Genomic DNA, 20,505 nt, shown 5'->3' on the forward strand with positions numbered 1-20,505 from the left:
TTATCCAAGTAGAAATGACCAGTTTGTTCCAGTCATCATCTTTTATCACTCCAAACTGTCCACTAGTGTATCTCTCCCCTTTTTCTTTTCAGATACAACTTGATGATAAATGGACTTTGGCACATATCTCACTAGGAACCATATTTACATATATACACTTATTCCATTCCACAGTTACTTGATACAAGTTTTTCAAGTATTTAAGTAATAAATCCTAGTAATTTAGTTCATTTGCAAGTAACCACTAGTTAATTTTACAGGAAAAATTCTACTTTCACAAGTTCACTCTGTTAAATTCTATAAGCATATTCTTTTATTTGAGGCAATTATAGAATTCTGCTCTCACAATGACACATTTAAATAGATACACACACAAATTCTCACTTATACCAAGGAGCTGGTTCATATTTATATCTTCATCTCAAGAGGAGAAAACAACCATTTCTGAATTCATAGAAAAACAACAAAGAACAGCTGGTTGAACAGTCCTATGAAAATGTTGACTTTTAAAGTTTTCTCATATTTTCCTTCAAGTTCTCCATGCTTCTTATCCATGATAAACCAAGATTTATCAGAAAATTTTTAACTAGGTTTAAATTCCAAAATCAAGTTTCAGTTCAAATCCTTTCTCCAAATGAAGTAGTTTTCCTGACTTCTCTTTTCTCAAATCTAATCAAAACATTTGAGTTAATTAAATTTCAAAACCTCAAGGTCTCATCCAGGTTACTTTTATGTGCCTGTCTCAATAGGGAACCACAATTCTACCTCTGCATTTCCAGTGGAAGGACTTACCACCAAAGGGCTATGCCATAGGCCCCTTGACCTGGAGTACACAGCTTAAAATCTGGTGTTTATTAAATGTGCACAATATTGGGATGTATTGGCATTTTAAAAAATTTGTAATGCCCATTACAAATAACTTATCTGGACAGACTCAAAAATAACTGATTAACCTTAAAATAAAAAGAGAACCACCGTTTAATGACATATTAATACCTTGGTAAGAATGAAACAGTGTGACCTAGGCGAGTCTAGACATTCTTGGATTAATTATAACAACATGGTGATAGGTTTTTCAAGGTACTTTCTAAACTCAGCAAGCCACTGGGCTCCAACTGCTCCGTCGACAACCCGATGATCACAACTGAGTGTAACAGACATCATGCTGGCCACATCAAATCTAGAAAAAGATTAAAAAAACATTATTAGGTATTCTAAAAGCAGTCACTAGATGTTAGCTAGTAACCAGCCCAAATGCCAGCTCCTAACTTACAATCCCAACCAGGTAACATTATTTTTCTCCTACTCTTCATGGGTTGTACATCTGTAGCTCAAATCAATAGTTTGAAGAAACAGACCAAACAACCATCTGAAGGATACAGGTCAGGAAACAACAGCCCACAGGCCAAATCCCACCAAACACAGATTCACTGGAATACATTTTTGTATTGGCTGTGCCTGCTTTCATACCACAATCGCCGAGTATTTGCAATAGCAACTGTGTGACCCAGAAAAAATAAAACATTTACTAACTGGCTCTTTAAGAAAAATTATGTTGACCCCTGACCTAGAGTAAATAAGACTTCCCATCTCAAATAGCAAAATAAGAAGAGTTGGTGCCCTGAGAAACTTCACTCTGTGCTTACATCTAGCTCTGTGTGAAGCTCCAGTATGCCATGCCAATAATTATAAAACCTAAGACTCAAAGCCAGGGATACTGTAATGAAAGTAAGTTTACAACTCCCTCTCCATTTTGGCACTTACCCTTTTTCATTATCTGCTGGAACCAGTCTATCCTCTGAAGCACCAATTGCCAAAATACATGCTTGAGGTGGGTTTATAATAGCAGAGAAGTTCTTAATCCCAAACATTCCTAAATTTGAGATCGTAAAAGTGCCACCCTAAAGGGAAAAAAAAAATTTAAAAACAGATCATGGTAACTGCTTGTCAATATAAATCAGAAAAAATGACAAATGTTTTGTGAAAAGACCTTAAGATGTTTTACTTTAAGAAGGGATTCTTAGCAACATGGATGAACCTAGAGATTATCAAACTAGGCAAGTCAGAAAGAGAAAGACAAATACGGTATCATTTATATGTGCAATATAAAATATGACACAAGTGAACTTATCTACGAAACAGAAATAGACTCTCAGACATAGAGACAGACTCATGGTTGCTAAGGGTGGGGAGAGTTCAATTGCGAGTTTGGAATTAACAGACACAAACTATTAGATACAGGATGGATATGCAACAAGGTCCTACTGTGTAGCACAGGGAACTATATTCAATATCCTGTGACAAACCATAATGGAAAAGAATATGAAAAAGAATGTATGCTGCTGCTGCTGCGTCGCTTCAATCGCGTCCGACTCTGTGCGACCCCATAGACGGCAGCCCACCAGGCTCCCCGTCCCTGGGATTCTCTAGGCAAGAACACTGGAGTGGGTTGCCATTTCCTTCTCCAATGCATGAAAGTGAAAAGTGAAAGTGAAGTCGCTCAGTCGTGTCCGACTTACAGCGACCCCATGGACTGCAGCCTACCAGGCTCCTCTGTCCATGGGATTTTCCAGGCAAGAGTACTGGAGTGGGGTGCCATTGCTAGACATGTATAACTGAGACACTCTGCTGTACAACAGAAATTAACACATTGTAAATCAACTATACTTCAATAATGTATTTTCTAAAAAAAGGACTCAACTACCATTAAAAAAGGAAAATGGTAAGTATATGAGGTGACAGATACGTTAATTACCTTGTCACGATCACAGAGTATACATATATCAAAACATCAAGTTGTACACCTTATATATACAATTTCTATTTACTAATTACACATAAAGGTGAAAGGGAAAAAAAAAAAAAGACTGAATGGGGTACACTTTTCTGAAAACACACAACCATAGCAACATGAAGATAAGTCAGTTGTGTGGCTTTTGCACACTACTTGAAAATGTTTTTTTCAGCTTGTGATAGATTACTCAATTTTTCTTTATTTTCAAGACCTTCTGTCAGTGAGAACACAAGGCAGAATCAAAAAGTGGAAAATGCAATAAAAGCAAAGGCCAACTTTAAAAACAATGCAATTCACTAAAATAGCATAGTAACATTCATAAAGTAAATACATAATACCTTACCTGGAACTCATGTGGTTGTAGTTTACCCTCTCGTGCTTTGGTTGCTAGAGAAACAACGTCATTAGCAATGGTTTCCAGTCCTTTTATATGTGCATTAAATACAATAGGTGTGATGAGTCCTGCAGGAGTACTGACTGCAACACTGATATCAACAACATGATTTCTATTTAAAAAGAAAAAAAGAAAAGTAAAACTCAATAATCATCAACTGTTAAGAGTCTGTGTCAGGTTAAGCAAGAATAGCGGTATTCGATCTGTGTTACTTTTTAGCCAGGGAGATCTTGACTGGTTTTTCAATTTTGCTATGCCCTCTCTCAGACCTGCACTTTTATTTTTTTAGACTTGCACATTTTAAAAATGAATGAGCAATGTGTCCGTAGATTGGCTTCACTTGTACTCACTAACTACCCCTTATCGGCACTGACCAACATCATGAACATAATTGGGGGAAAAACATTCAGCATCCAGTGAGAACTGAAAAGAACTCCTTAGATTTACGAGATGAAGAGGACTGGCCAGAGCTTCGTCTGCAAGCAGAGCCTGAGCAGATAAAAGGAAGACTGAAGGGAAAGAACTGCACGGGGGCAGAAACAGGAGTGCCCGCATGGTAGGGAGGTAGTGCTGTCTCAGAACATAAAAGCAGGACTCCTAATCTTTTCTATGCTACAGACACCGTTGCATTTGGGCCCCTTCCAGAATTTTTAAACACAAGAAACAAAATACTTAAAAAAAGAAAAAAAACCCAAACAAAATATACTGAAATTCAGTTACTGAACTATTCAAAAAACAAAACTGTGATATATGTGCTTCAAAAATCTTGCAGCAGATCTAATTATGGCTATGCTTTTGAAGTAGTGATATATTTTAAGACATCCATAACAACTACAATGCATATGAAAACAACTCGATTTTATTTGGTTATCAGAACAAGTATTAAAACACCTCTTTGATTTGTTCTCTATAATAGGAGAAAATGCTAAATTTCACACTGAAAGTAAAAATCACTTAAGTCATGTCCAACTCTTTGCGACCCCATGAACAATACAGTCCATGGAATTCTCTAGGCCAGAATACTAGAGTGGGTAGCCTTTCCCTGTTCCAGGGGATCTTCCCAACCCAGGGATCAAACCCAGGTCTCCCACATTGTAGGCAGATTCTTTACCAGCTGAGCTACAAGGGAACCCCAAGAATACTGGCATGGGTAGCCTATCCCTTCTCCAGCACATCTTCCTGATTGAGGAATTGAACTGGGGTCTCCTGCAATGCAGGCGCATTCTTTACCAACTGAGCTATCAGGGAAGCCCAAATATCACAATAAAGATTTTTAAAAAAGAATTATATTCCCCCCCAACCAAGTTTCCAAACTCCTGAACTGTATCATGATCTCCATAGGGGTTGTCTGTGTAAGGGCCCCTGCTAAAGTGTTCTGCAATTAAGAAAAAAGTTAACAAATGTTGGCAAGGAAGAAAAGGGGTGAGAAAGCATGAATTATAAATTGTTGGTGAGAATGCATTAATAAACTGGTGCAACCACTATAGGAAGAGAGTATGGAGGTTCCCTAAAAAAGTAAAATAGAACTATTATATGATCCGGCTGCGCCGACCGGCGTGCACTAAAGCGCCGGCGGCTGCGCCGGGAGGACCCCATGCCAAAGGGCGGCGGCCAAGAGGAGTTACCCCACGTCCGAGGTCAGGGGCAGCAGCTCAGAGTACCAGACTGCGACGGCGCAGGAACTGCGGAGAGGAGCTACCCCGCGTCCGAGGTCAGGCGGGGCGGCCGAGAGGAGATACCCAGCGTCCGAGGTCAGGGGGGGCGGCCGGGAAGAGCTACCCAACGCGGGCGTGGAGCCATGGCAGCGGGGGCGCAGGAAGGCCTAGAGGAGCTATCCCACGTTGAAGGTCAGGAGGGGCGGCGGTGAGGAGATACCCCTCGTCCAAGGTAAGGAGCAATGGCTGCGCTTTGCTGGAGCAGCCGTGAAGAGATACCCCACGCCCAAGGTAAGAGAAACCCAAGTAAGACGGTAAGTGTTGCAAGAGGGCATCAGAGGGCAAACACATTGAAACCATACTCACAGAAAACTAGTCAATCTAATCACACTAGGACCACAGCCTTGTCTAACTCAGTGAAACTAAGCCATGCCCGTGGGGCAACCCAAGATGGGCAGGTCATGGTGGAGAGGTCTGACAGAATGTGGTCCACTGGAGAAGGGAATGGCAAACCACTTCAGTATTCTTGCCTTGAGAACCCCATGAACAGTATGAAAAGGCAAAATGATACGATACTGAAAGAGAATCTCCCCAGGTCAGTAGGTGCCCAATATGCTACTGGAGATCAGTGGAGAAATAACTCCAGAAAGAATGAAGGGATGGAGCCAAAGCAAAAAGAATACCCAGCGGTGGATGTGACTAGTGATAGAAGAAAGGTCCCATGCTGTAAAGAGCAATATTGCATAGGAACCTGGAATGTCAGGTCCATGAATCAAGGCAAATTGGAAGTGGTCAAACAAGAGATGGCAAGAGTGAATGTCGACATTCTAGGAATCAGCGAACTAAAATGGACTGGAATCGGTGAATTTAATTCAGATGACCATTGTATCTACTACTGCGGGCAGGAATCCCTCAGAAGAAATGGAGTAGCCATCATGGTCAACAAAAGAGTCCAAAATGCAGTACTTGGATGCAATCTCAAAAACGACAGAATGATCTCTGTTTGTTTCCAAGGCAAAACATTCAATATCACAGTAATCCAAGTCTAATGCCCCAACCAGTAACGCTGAAGAAGCTGAAGTTGAACGGTTCTATGAAGACCTACAAGACCTTTTAGAACTAACACCCAAAAAAGATGTCCTTTTCATTATAGGGGACTGGAATGCAAAAGGAGGAAGTCAAGAAACACCTGGAGTAACAGGCAAATTTGGCCTTGGAATACGCAATGAAGCAGGGCAAAGACTAATAGAGTTTTGCCAAGAAAATGCACTGGTCATAACAAACACCCTCTTCCAACAACACAAGAGAAGAATCTATACATAGACATCACGAAATGGTCAACACCGAAATCAGATTGATTATATTCTTTGCAGCCAAAGATGGAGAAGCTCTATACAGTCAGCAAAAACAAGACCAGGAGCTGACTGTGGCTCAGACCATGAACTCCTTATTGCCAAATTTGGACTGAAATTGAAGAAAGTAGGGAAAACCACTAGACCATTCAGGTATGACCTAAATCAAATCCCTTATGATTATACAGTGGAAGTGAGAAATAGATTTAAGGGCCTAGATCTGATAGATAGAGTGCCCGATGAACTATGGAATGAGGTTCGTGACACTGTACAGGAGACAGGGATCAAGACCATCCCCATGGAAAAGAAATGCAAAAAAGCAAAATGGCTGTCTGGGGAGGCCTTACAAATAGCTGTGGAAAGAAGAGAAGTGAAAAGCAAAGGAGAAAAGAAAAGATATAAACATCTGAATGCAGAGTTCCAAAGAATAGCCAGAAGAGATAAGAAAGGCTTCTTCAGCAATCAATGCAAAGAAATAGAGGAAAACAACAGAATGGGAAAGACTAGAGATCTCTTCAAGAAAATCAGAGATACCAAAGGAACATTTCATGCAAAGATGGGCTCGATAAAGGACAGAAATGGTATGGACCTAACAGAAGCAGAAGATATTAAGAAGAGATGGCAAGAATACACAGAAGAACTGTACAAAAAAGATCTTCATGACCCAGATAATCACGATGGTGTGATCACTGACCTAGAGCCAGACATCCTGGAATGTGAAGTTAAGGGGGCCTTAGAAAGCATCACTATGAACAAAGCTAGTGGAGGTGATAGAATTCCAGTTGAGCTATTCCAAATCCTGAAAGATGATGCTGTGAAAGTGCTGCACTCAATATGCTAGCAAATTTGGAAAACTCAACAGTGGCCAAAGGACTGGAAAATGTCAGTTTTCATTCCAATCCCAAAGAAAGGCAATGCCAAAGAATGCTCAAACTACCACACAATTGCACTCATCTCACACGCTAATAAAGTAATGCTCAAAATTCTCCAAGCCAGGCTTCAGCAATATGTGAACCGTGAACTTTCTGATGTTCAAGATGGTTTTAGAAAAGGCAGAGCAACCAGAGATCAAATTGCCAACATCCGCTAGATCATGGAAAAAGCAAGAGAGTTCCAGAAAAACATCTATTTCTGTTTTATTGACTATGCCAAAGCCTTTGACTGTGTGGATCACAATAAACTGTGGGAAATTCTGAAAGAGATGGGAATACCAGACCACCTGACCTGCCTCTTGAGAAATTTGTATGCAGGTCAGGAAGCAACAGTTAGAACTGGACATGGAACAACAGACTGGTTCCAAATAGGAAAAGGAGTACGTCAAGGCTGTATATTGTCACCCTGCTTATTTAACTTATATGCAGAGTACATCATGAGAAACGCTGGACTGGAAGAAACACAAGCTGGAATCAAGATTGCCGGGAGAAATATCAATCACCTCAGATATGCAGATGACACTACCCTTATGGCAGAAGTGAAGAGGAACTAAAAAGCCTCTTGATGAAAGTGAAAGTGGAGAGTGAAAATGTTGGCTTAAAGCTCAACATTCAGAAAATGAAGATCATGGTATCCGGTCCCATCACTTCATGGGAAATAGATGGGGAAACAGTGGAAACAGTGTCAGACTTTATTTTTCTGGGCTCCAAAATCCCTGCAGATGGTGACTGCAGACATGAAATTAAAAGACGCTTACTCCTTGGAAGGAAAGTTATGACCAACCTAGAAAGCATATTCAAAAGCAGAGACATTACTTTGCCAACAAAAGTCCGTCTAGTCAAGGCTATGGTTTTTCCTGTGGTCATGTATGGATGTGAGAGTTGGACTGTGAAGAAGGCTGAGCGCTGAAGAATTGATGCTTTTGAACTGTGGTTTGAGAAGACTCTTGACAGTCCCTTGGACTGCAAGGAGATCCAACCAGTCCATTCTGAAGGAGATCAGCCCTGCGATTTCTTTGCAAGGAATGACGCTAAAGCTGAAACTCCAGTACTTTGGCCACCTCATGTGAAGAGTTGACTCATTGGAAAAGACTCTGATGCTGGGAGGGATTGGGGGCAAGAGGAGAAGGGGACGACAGAGGACGAGGTGGCTGGATGGCATCACTGACTCAATGGACGTGAGTCTTGGTGAACTCCGGGAGTTGGTGTTGGACAGGGATGCGTGGTGTGCTGTGATTCATGGGGTCACAAAGAGTCGGACATGACTGAGCGACTGATCTGATCTGATCTGATTATATGATCCAGCAATTCCACTCCTGGGTATATATATCCAGAAAAATGAACATACCAATTAAAGACAGGGAAGAAACCCAAGTCCAAGTGCCCATCAACAGACAACAGACATCTCACTCACTCACACACACACATATACACATGCATAGGAATATTACTCAGCCATAAAAAAAGAATGAAATTCTACCATCTGCAGCCACATGGATAGACCTAGGGAATATTATGCTTCAGGAAATAAATCAGAGAAAGACAAATACTGTATATTGTATATGTGGAATGTAAAAAGTAATACAAATGGATATACTTGCCGAACAGAAACAGAGAAAAAAAACTAGTGGTTACTAAAGGATAGAGGAAAGGGCAGAGTGACGAATTGGGCATATGTGATTAACAGATACAAACGACCATGTATAAAATAGATAAGCAACAAACATATATTATAGAGCACAGGGAATTATAGCCATTATCTCGTAATACCTTATAAGGGAGTACAATCCACAAAAACACTGAATCACTATGTCATAATCCTAAAACTAATATAATATTATAAATCAACTATCCTTCAACTTAGAAAAGTTAAAACTTCACATGAAAAAAGAACTCCAGCTCTTTGGAGATTATGGGTACCAAACCCCTCAGTGTGCCCAAGCTGGCCTGAGGCAGCAGGCTTTTGCCAGTTGCAAACATAGGGACCTGCTCTAATATTACAGTGACACTCAGCAGCTACCACAGCTGGGCTCTGGCCAAGGTATCACACAGCAGCACTGCTTTCTTAATTAAATTATCCTGTTATTACAATAATGTTTAAAAATATTCCTAATAGAGTAGGGATGGTGTTTCCTATCTTGTTCATCACTAAACCAGGCAATCGTAAGGAAATCAATCCTCAATATTCATTGGAAGGGCTGATGCTGAAACTCCAATACTTGATGTGAAGAACCAACTCATTAGAAAAGACCGTGATGCTGGGAAAGACTGAGGGCTGAAGGGGGCGACAGAGGATGAGATGGTTGGATGGCATCACTGACTCAAAGGATGTGAGTTTGGGCAAACTCAGGGAGATGGTGAAGGACAGGGAAGTCTGGTGTGCTGCAGTCCATGAGATTGCACAGAGTCAGACAAGACTAAGCGACTGAACAACAACAAAATCCAGTTAACACTGTATGTTCAATAAATATTTGTTAAATAGCTGTATGAACAAATGAATGAAGGGCATTTGGTAAGGATTAATAAATAATTCATAGAACTTGAGCTGCAACCACCATCCTTTCATCTAAGTAGTGTTTCCTTCAGATATTCTTAAAAGGTTAAACATAAATTTACCCTACAATCCAGCAATTCCACTCCAAAGAGTCTACCCAAAAGAAATGAAGACATATGTCAGTACAAAGAATTGTCGTCAAATGTTCACAACTGTGCTCTCAAAGCTATGTCTATGTCTTAATCCCAGAGTCTATTAATGTGACCATATTTAGTAAAAAGGTCTTCACTGATACACTCACGCCCTTGAGATGAGTACACCCTGGATTATCTGGGTGGGCCCTAAATCCAATGCCAACTGTCCTTGTAAGAGACAGAAGGGAAGACATGGACACATGAAGGCCATGTGAAGCTGGAGCTATGCAGCCCCAAGCCTAGGAATGCCCGAAGCCGCCAGAGCTGGAGAGAACAAGCAAGAGTTCACCCAAGACCCTGTGCAGGGAGCATGGTCCTGCTAATACCTTAATTTCACACGTCTAACCTTCAGGACTAGGAGAGTAAATTTTTGTTAAGCCACAAATTTTGTGGTAATTTGTACTGGCAGCCCTAGAAAACTAATATAGTCTCTAAAGAATAGTAAGACCCTCAGATGTTCTCTAATGGCAGGGTAACCAAGACGAAAATCAGAATCAGTAAACCATTTTTCAGTCTCGGGAAATGTTTAGTTTTCCTGGGGAGTTTCAGATAGAAACTGAAACTTTTTTTTTTCTGAAAGAAACTTCAGAAAGAAATGATGATAAGCAATTTAAAAATCTATACTATAATCAATCTGGCTGGATGATGGGTTGTGTATATGTGTTTGTAAAGAGGGTACAAAAAAGCTAAAATTTAACCTTCTTAAACAGAAAGGTGATAAATGAAATGAAAAACTGACAAAAAGGCAACAGAAAAATGTTATGTAGAAATATGAAGGTAGACGGCATATGTGGGAGCCAGGTCAGAAGCCAGTAGGAAAAAAAAAAAAAAGAAGCCAGTAGGAACCTGAAACGTCCTGTAATTGTCTAAGATTCTTCAACCACCATGTCAAGCGACACGCTTCTCTTTCTTCATATGATGAAGATCAGGGCTCTACACTCATCTGAAAACCTAGAGAGGCACCATCTGTTCCCACTGGAATGGCACGTTTTGCAGCAATCATTGCATATGGATAACATATATGGAAGAGCAGGAGAAATACTGTCTGTTCACCTGACCCACATGCGTGTGGCAGTCCAAGGCTTTGTTGTGGGAGCAATGGCTCTTGATATGGGCGATTCCCCATATCAAGAATTCTGGGCAAAACCTAAACCTTAGAAGAGGAGATGCCATCTTGGTCTTGGCAGTGCTTGCTTTAGTTAGACATCTCATATTGAGGTTATATGTTTCTGCTGAAAATAAATTATTTGGGTCAGACAAGAACATGGTAATTTGAATACTGGCTTCCTTTCTTGCAGGCTTGATTTGCCTGGTGACCAAGTTACTGGTGACTAGTTCACTAGCTAGGTCACTCAGGGGAGTCAGATTAGCACAAAAGAAACATGTCACTTTTAAATATATTTGCTAGTGTTACGTGTCCACCTTCTTAAACCCTTCTGATGAAATTAGTTTTGAAGAAGACAACATGCCAATCCTGAAAATGCTCCCAGTGGCTGCAGAATAATCATATGCTTTTGATGTAAGGTAGGAATCCTATTTACCCCACTTAGTTTAAAATTCTCTGACTGCCTTATGGACTAAGTACTGTTTTAAGGGCTGGTTGGCTCCTGAGGAACCCTTTCAGAACACGGCATGGAATACAACGTTATAAACCTCCCTGAAAGTCTGTGTGTGTTTTTAAACCAAACATAAAAAAGCTGGTAACAGCCACTTTGAAGTATAACTTATTTTAGAATCGTAGTTGTAAACATGAGAATAACTTAATTGTAGATCCCTTTTAGCTCTTTTGTAATTGCAAAATTATATTTTCCTGCTGTTATATTAGAATAATTTTAAATGTTATTTTGAAATAGAAATGTGCATTCTAAGTGCTAATGCGAAGGTAAATGAAAAACACTTTTAAAATGTGTGCAGTATGTTCATTTTCTCTAAAAGAATCATAAGTTAAATAAATTGCCTATAATGGAAGTGATTTATGAGCAAGCTGGTTTGGTCAGACAGTATGCAAACTTTGGTATACCACAAACTTTGCTTTGCTGTACTGATGAAATTCTCCTATCTAACCTGAATTCACATTCCATGGTGATAATATGGTAAATGTAGTGTTATTAAAGTAAGTGAACACATCAAAAAAAAAGAAAGATATGAAAAGTAAAATTAGTCACTCAGTCATTTCTGACTCTGTAACCCCATGGACTACAGCCCACCAGGCTCCTCTGTCCATGGAATTCTCCAGGCAAGAATACTGGAGTGAGTTGCCATTTCCTTCTCCAGAGGATCTTTCCAACCCAGGGATCAAACCTGGGTCTCCTGCATTGCAGGCAGATTCTTTACCATCTGAGCCACCAGGGAAGCCCAAAGAAATATAAAGGTAAATACCAAAAGAAATAATAGTTTAAATAAAGGCTGTGTTGGCCTCTTGGGAGTGGATCTCAGATAAAGGCTGAGCAGGTCACCATAAGCCACGAATTAATATTATAAAGTATATACTGTTACTGTAATAAAAATTTAATAATACAAAACCATCTATGTAGTAGAGAAAGGCTAGACTGAGTCAGAATCCTGGTTCCAATCCCAGTTCTGCTGCTTACTAACATATGAACTCAGGGAGTAACTCAACTTACTGAGCCTATTCCTTCATCTGGAAAATAGGAGTAAAAGCACCTACCTCATAAGGCGGTCCTAAGAATTAAATGGGACAACATGCGAAAGACACTAAGCACCATGCCAGTCACATAATACCGTAATATTAACAAATACTGCTTTTTTGGTTTTGCTTTCAATTTTGCCACCACTAAAGTTTAGCAGAACTAATTGGTGAACAAAACCATCTCAATCCTGCCTTGTGAGAGTCATTATCAATTTAATTATACATATCTGTACACTCATCTCCCTTCCCGGAACTCTTAAGCATCTGTAGTCTTTACTGATTAAATTTGGCATGGTCTCAGAAGCAGTTTTATGTTGTTTTCAAGTTGTTTTGCCTATGGAAATCATCTCCCACTCTGCATTGTTTCTTCTTATTCCCTGCACTCCTACTTATACATTAGACAACACACAAAAAAACCTGCTGATGTGTATATATATATATAGATAGATAGATAGACAGACAGATAGATAGATACAGAACACACCTTCCCTAAAAGGGTTATACTTACTGTCTTATAACTGTGTCCATCCAAGAAGAATTTGCTTCAGGAACTTTTAAACATGCCAAAGCTGAAGCTTTTATAATGAAGTCATTGACGGAAATTTTACTTTTTCCTTCTAACATCTGCAAAAGAAAGAAATCATTATAGTTTCTTAAGTTCTCTTCGCGAAGACTGAAACTATATAATCTTGAGAAGGTGGGAGGGGATGAATATACAAATATCCTGAGGTAAAAAGGATGAAAAGAAACCAAAAGTCGTTTCTTTTTCATCTTTTCTAACGTAGACCATTACAACTGTTAAATTTCCTGCTAAGGGGTGCTCTCGGAGAAGGCAATGGCACCCCACTCCAGTCCTCTTGCCTGGAAAATCCCATGGACGGAGGAGCTTGGTAGGCTGCAATCCATGGGGTCGCTAAGAGTCAGGCACGACTGAGCAACTTCACTTTCACTCTTCACTTTCATGCACTGGAGAAGGAAATGGCAACCTACTCCAGTGTTCTTGCCTGGAGAATCCCAGGGACGGGGGAGCCTGGTGGGCTGCCATCTAAGGGGTCGCACAGAGTCGGACACGACTGAAGTGACTTAGCAGCAGCAAGGGGTGCTCTAGGTGCGTCTGTAAGTTACAAAATAACTAAGCACTAGGTAGGTATGAAGACAAAGCAAACACACTGTTTCTTACCTACCCGAAGAGACCCAAGTAGTCTCAAAGAATCATAGTGACTATGTTAGGCTAAAATGGATCCATGGCAAAGTCGACTTTAATGATAAGCTTTAATCAAGGGTTAGAAAATGAAAATTCTCCAGGATATTTTCTGCAAGTTAAAATTAAGATGACATCCACTTTCCATCATCAACTGGCATTTATAACAAAATACAATACAGCGACAAAAATGTAAATATTCAGTGAGGGAAACCAAGATTTTTAGAATTTATAGAGGTGGAATTTCCAGACCTTTTACCTTATTAAGTTCTTTCCGTACCAACAAAACTTCTCCCATATTTACATCAATAGAAAGGTAATAATGAGGTATGGTTTGCTTAGATTGCATTAACCGCTGTGCAATGACCTGAAATGAAAAGAGATTAAAAAATCAATTATCTTGAGTTGAGATGAGACGTTATCTATTCAGGGCTCTGTTTGCCCCTTTATCCTGCTCCCTGGTGATGCTTACCCGATATATTATTAGAACTGAAAGATGTAGGACTGTAGCACAACTTAGCCCCCTGTAATACTATTTAATTAGAACACAGGGTTTGTGTATTCTAAGAATTCAACTGGCCAAACCAAACATCTACTAAATGAATCATCAAAGATCTACAATTTTTAAAAAGTCTCTTCTTAGTGTTTTAAACGATGAATACAACTGAACAATCAGAGTAAAGATGCCCCCAACAGCTTGAGGTCTGGAGTTATGGTAATACTCTTACTCGGCGAATGTTGCTGATTGGGATATCTGTGAAGACACCTGTAGGAACTGGAGCCACTCCTGGACTTGGGGGAGGCACGGCGGCTGCTGGAGTCTAGAGAGAGGTAAAAAGGTTCTTAGTAACTGTGGCTTAGTCTTAGCATCAGCAAGTGTGAACTACTGTTAGTGATTCTTTTACATATGGCAAAGTAAAAATTAAAGGGCTTATAGAAAAATAACTATTTCTATCCCAAGGGAGCAAAAGGGACTCAGATCTGGACTGTGCTTGTTTAAAAGTTGTTTTTAATTTTCATACTTGGAATTGGGTAATCATATTTTAAGTGTCATTTTTCTATGACTAGTTTATATCAAAACAATTTTTTTTGCAATATTTTCCTCAGGAAAAACAAAGCATTCTTAAATTGAAAAGATTGAGATAAATACAAAGAAGGTATTGTATTTTCCTGAATAGTGTCAATAAAAAATAGCGACAAATCTTTCATTTTAAAGCAAACATCTAAATAACTAAATCATTATCCTTACTTATAGCTGATTATCTTAGCACCTTTGCTAATCAGAGTTGACTATGTGGATTTAATCCCTCTGTGGACTAATTAACCACATAAAACTCAAATCCAAGTCAAGCATGCTTTTAAAAATAGTGTCTGAGTGAGATAATATGTTAGGAAAAATTTAGTACCTCTACTCAAAAAAACAAAAACAATTTCGAAGAACTTCAATGTAGTATAGCATCTTTGGGGCTTCCCTCATAGCTCAGTTGGTAAAGAATCTGCCTGCAATGCAGGAGACCAGGGTTAAATTCCTGGGTCGGGAAGATCCTCTGGAGAAGGAAATGGCAACCCACTCCAGTATCCTAGCCTGGAGAATCCCATGGACAGAGGAGCCTGGCAGGCTACAGTCCACGGGATTTCAAGAGTCGGACATGACTTAGCATCTAAACCATCACCATAGCACCTTTGTATATGAATAACAACACATTCATACTTATGTACTGTCAGCCAGTAAAATCAGACAAAGAAAACACAGCGCTGATTAAGCTATTTCACTCACTGTATGCAAGGGTCTAACAGGCTGGACAAAGCACTCTGCAGAGGAAACTGCAACCGGAATTTAAAAGCCAAATAGAACTCACAGGAGCAGCTTTAGTAGGCACAAAAGAGTCAATGTCCTTCTTGATGATTCTGCCATCTGGTCCTGTCCCTGGAGGAGACACAGAAATACCACGTATGTGAGAGTGAACCGCGGATTCCTCAAGGAAATCAGCACTGTGATCCAGAAGCACAAGCTCCTAGAGACAGACCCTCTGAAGGGGCCACTGCCTCAACCATGCCCCTTAAACATTTCTCTAAAAAATACCAGCTTCGGTCACCTCTTCTTGGTTAGCTCCAAAATACCCTTTCTTAACTCTGAAAAGATCTCATTTCGGTTCTACATTCATTTGATGTTAAAGAATTATCTTTCTACAGACATGATAACAATTATTTTGGACAAATCAGGTAACTTTTTTTTTTTTTAGCATGAAATAGCATGAATAACTTTCAAATGCAACGATCTCATCTTTCAGAATCATTCAATCCATATGTGGTCTCCATCATTCACAACTTTCTCATAGCAGCCAAGGCTCTATACTGGCTTGTGTTACAAGATTATGAAGGAAATAGCCATCACGTTACACATGAAGAAAGATCTTCAAAGTTCCCTCAACAAGGCTAAGTTTTACTTTCATTCAGTTTGTTTCCTCCTCCCATTCATGGTCTCTTAGGTTTAACATTACACCTAAGTAGATAATCCTGAATCTTAATTCTAAGGAAATTCAGTATTAAAATACCCTTTACCCTTGCACACTTCTAAAAGAATTTGGTCAAACTGATTCATCTTCTTCCAAAGAAGATGTTTAAAAAAAGGATTCTTGTGTGCAGTTCATCCCAAGTCCTTTCCTTCATTATGAAAACTGGTTGGCTAAGACTGTGTATTACCAGGAGCTTAGAACAGAGGCAGCAGTACTATGAGATCACCCTCATTACAAAGGACAGAAACCATAACCTTCCTTCGCAACCAAGGCTGATCTCGACCCTGCAGTTCCTCAAGATGAGGAAACTGCAGGACCTGTCTTATTAGGAGTTGGTAGAAATCTTTGAAATTCTTTTGCCTATCTCCCTAGGAAGGAGTAACAGATAGTCATTAGGCAGTATAGTATAAAAGGAAGAACACTAGACTGCTAAGTCACTACAGTCGTGTCCGACTCTTTGCGACCCCACAGACGGCAGCCCACCAGACTCCCCTGTCCCTGGGATTCTCAAGGCAAGAACACTGGAGTGGGTTGCCATTTCCTTCTCTAAGAACACTAGACTAGGAGTGAAAAATGTAGGGCTGCTGTCAAATATAAACTAGACAGATGACTACAGTCACTTAATCTCATCTGCTCTTTAGTCTCATTTGTAGAATAGATTATACCAGCCCCTGCTCATGGGTATGTCATGAAGATAAAATGGGGCAGTGACATAAGAATGCTCTGCATCAAAGCAATATAAACCATAATGTGGGTAGCTCTGAGACAAATCAAACTCTGAACATCAGGGTTTTGGCTTTCAAAACAGCTTCTCCCAAAATGATCACATTTTGGTCAACTTTAGTGAGCAACCTGTCCCTTGGGAAGGGGGTGGGGTGAGGATTGGAGATTGAGTACAATAACCAATGGCCAATGATACAATCTGGCTTTCCAGGTAGCGCAGTGGTAAAGAATCTGCCTGCTAATGCGGGAGATGGAAGAGATGTAGGTTTGATCCCTACGACAGGAAGATCCCCTGGAGAAGGAAATGGCAACCCACTCCAGTATTCTTGCCTGGAAAATCTCATGGACAGAGGAGCCTGGCGGGCTGAATCGGACATGACTGAGCAACTGAGCACACACATACAATGGTACAATCAACCACACCCCTATAAAAATAAAAAGGGGCAACCACACCCCTATAAAAATAAAACTCCTGAACCAGGCCTGGAGGGTTTCTGGGTTGGTGAGCATACTAATGTGCCAAGGGGTGGTGCTCCCACAAGGGCACCCACACTCTCTTATGCATCTCTTCCATTTGACTGTTCCTGAGTTGTATCTTTTACAATAAATAGGCAACAGTAAAGTGCTTTGCTGAGTTCTGTGAATCATTCTAATGATTATCAAACCTGAGGAGGGGGGTCTTAGGAACTTCTGGTTTGTAGCCCACGGAAAAGAAATATGGGTGGTCCCCAGGACTCGCAACTGCCCCCTGAAATGAGGGCAGACTTGTGGGACTGGACCCTTTAACCTGTGGAGTCTGATGCTAACTCTGGAGAATTAGTGTCAGAATAGGATTGAACTGTTGGTTAACCGGGTGGTGTCACAGAACTGACTGATGGTCTGGAAGAAAACATTACATTTCATGTTTGACTTGGGTGTCAGAAAACACTAACTGCTGATCCTCTCAGCTCACTTATTTTAAACCATTCCTTCCACCCACTGCAAACTTTCTTCCACTTCATCAAGACTGACTCCTCCACTCCCATCATCTGTTGTCAGCCTCCTGTCTTCACTTCCTCCCTACCCAGGCTACACTCTACGGATCACTGTTACCATCACTGTCCGGCAAGCTCTGTAACACATGCCTTCTCAGTGCCAGCACCACAGTTGTTCAATATTGCTGGGAGAAACAAGTACATACCTCGCTGACTGACTGTACTATAAACCAGAGACATAAATCTAAAATAGACTCACAAAACTACCGAGAAGATAAATTCTTTCTTCTGAAGTCACTTTCACAATCTCAGAGAACAGTATTTCACACTCTCTAACCTCAAACCTTCCCACACTAATTCTACCACAGGTCCCCTCACTTTATACGTTTTTGGCCATGCTGAGCAGCTTGCAGGATCTCTGTTCCCCAACCATGGATTGAACCCGGGCCACAGCAGTGAAAGCACCAAGTCCTAACCAGTAAACCACCAGAGAAATCCTCGCTCACTTTATATTTTACTGAATAGCAGCAACCAGAGAGGTTCTACCCTCCTCTGCTGCCACCAAACCTATAAAACCACCCCATATTCTCTTCCCTCCTATAAAAACAAACTGTCCTAATACCTACCCAAGAGCAATTTCATCCCCTTTTACATCTAAGAACTTGGTTCCTTGCCAAATTATTCTGCATCATCAATTTATCCCTTTCTATTGGACAACTGGTTCTCAACAAGGCAATTTTTCAGTTTTGCCAGAGGGGCATCTGGCAATGTTTGAAAAGTTTTTTTGGTTGTTACAAGTGGGGGATGCTACTATCATGTAGCGAGTAAGAGCCAAGGATGCTGCTAAACATGCTACAATGCAGAGGAGCCTCACCCTCACTCTGCCAAGAATTGTTATTTAGTCACTAAGTCATGTCTAACTCTTTTGCCACCCCATGGACTGCAGTACGCCAGGCTCTTCTGTCCATAGGATTTCCCAGGCAAGAATACTAGACTGAATTGTCATTTCCTTCTCCAGGGGATCTTCCTGACCCAGAGATTACACCCATGTCTCCTGCATTGGCAGGTGGATACTTTACCACCGAGTCACCAGTTCAGTTCAGTTACTCAGTCATGTCCAACTCTTTGCGAACCCATGGACCACAACACAACAGGCCTCCCTGTCCATCACCAACTCCCAGAGTTACCCAAATTCATGTCCATTGAGTCGGTGATGCCATCCAACCATCTCATCCTCTGTCGTCCCCTTCTCCTCCTGCCTTCAATCTTTCCCAGCATCAGGGTCTTTCCAATGAGTCGGCTCTTCGCAATAGGTGGCCAACGTATTGGAACTTCAGCTTCAGCATCAATCCTTCCAATGAATACTCACGACGGATTTCCTTTAGGATGTACTGGTTGGCTCTCCTTGCAGTCCAAGGGACTCTCATGAATCTTCTCCAACACCACAGATCAAAAGCATCAATTCTTCAGTTTTCAGTTTTCTCTGTAGGGCAACTCGCACATCCATATGTGACTACTGGAAAAACCATAGCTTTGATTAGATGGACCTCTCTTGGCAAAGTAATGTCCCTGCTTTTTAATATGCTGTCTAGGTTGGTCACAACTTTTCTTCCAAGAAGCAAGTGTCTTTTAATTTCAGGGCTGCAGTCACCACCTGCAGTGATTTTGGAGCCCCAATAAAGTCTGTCACTGTTTCCACTGTTTCCCCATGTATTTGCCATGAAGAGATGGGACCAGATGCCATGATCTCACTTTTCTGAATGTTGAAATTTAGGCCAACTTTTCACTCTCCTCTTTCACTTTCATCAAGAGGCTCTTCAGTTCTTCTTCGCTTTCTGCCATAAGGGTGGTGTCATTTGCATATCTGAGGTTATTGATATTTCTCCCAGCAATGTTGATTGCAGCTTGTGCTTCATCCAGTCCAGCATTTCGCATGATGTACTCTGCATATAAATTAAATAAGCAGGGTGACAATATACAGCCTTGACATACTCCTTTCCCAATTTGGAACCAGTCGGTTATTCCATGTCCGGTTCTAAGTGTTGCTTCCTCATCTGCATGTAGGTTTCTCAAGAGGCAGGTCAGGTGGTCTGGTATTCCCATCTCTTTCAAAATTTTCCACAGTTTGTTGTGATCCACAGTCAAAGAATTTGGCATAGTCAATAAAGCAGAAACAGACATTTTTCCGGAACTCTCTTGCTTTTTCATTGATCCAACAGATGTCGGCAATTTGATCTCTGGTTCCTCTGCCTTTTCTAAAACCAGCTTGAACATCTGGAAGTTCATGGTTCACATACTGTTGAAGCCTGGCTTGGAGAATTTTGAGCATTACTTTACTAGTGTGTGAGATGAGTGCAATTGTGCGGTAGTTTGAGCATTCTTTGGCATTGCCTTTTTTAGGGATTGGAATGAAAATGACCTTTTCCAGTCCTGTGGCCACTGCCGAGTTTTCCAAATTTGCTGGCATACTGAGTACAGCACTTTGACAGAATCATCTTTTAGGATTTGAAATAGCTCAACTGGAATTCCATTACCTCCTCTAGCTTTGTAGTGATGCTTCCTGAGGCCCACTTGACTTCGCATTCCAGGATGTCTGGCTCTAGGGGAGTGATCACACCATCGTGGT

At 40.7% G+C, this 20,505-nt stretch overlaps 1 protein-coding gene and 1 pseudogene across 1 annotated transcript in view; one reads left to right on the plus strand and one right to left on the minus strand.

Moving 5' to 3' along the window:
- Window positions 1-286: 286 nt before the first annotated feature.
- The window catches only part of DLAT (dihydrolipoamide S-acetyltransferase), a 33,627-nt gene continuing 13,408 nt past the window's right edge, over window positions 287-20,505 (minus strand). Inside the window, exons 8-14 of the mRNA XM_005901531.3 lie at window positions 15,526-15,593; window positions 14,395-14,487; window positions 13,926-14,033; window positions 12,974-13,089; window positions 3,138-3,300; window positions 1,765-1,901; window positions 287-1,180 (exon numbers count right to left, since the gene is read on the minus strand). Coding sequence (XP_005901593.2) covers window positions 1,051-1,180; window positions 1,765-1,901; window positions 3,138-3,300; window positions 12,974-13,089; window positions 13,926-14,033; window positions 14,395-14,487; window positions 15,526-15,593 — 815 coding nt within the window. The 3' untranslated portion in view covers window positions 287-1,050. The remainder of the gene's footprint in view (window positions 1,181-1,764; window positions 1,902-3,137; window positions 3,301-12,973; window positions 13,090-13,925; window positions 14,034-14,394; window positions 14,488-15,525; window positions 15,594-20,505) is intronic.
- Window positions 4,987-11,050, plus strand: LOC102287063 (HIG1 domain family member 1A, mitochondrial pseudogene; annotated as a pseudogene).

Source organism: Bos mutus, chromosome 15 (genome assembly GCF_027580195.1).
Source record: "Bos mutus isolate GX-2022 chromosome 15, NWIPB_WYAK_1.1, whole genome shotgun sequence".
Taxonomy (NCBI): Eukaryota; Metazoa; Chordata; class Mammalia; order Artiodactyla; family Bovidae; genus Bos; species Bos mutus.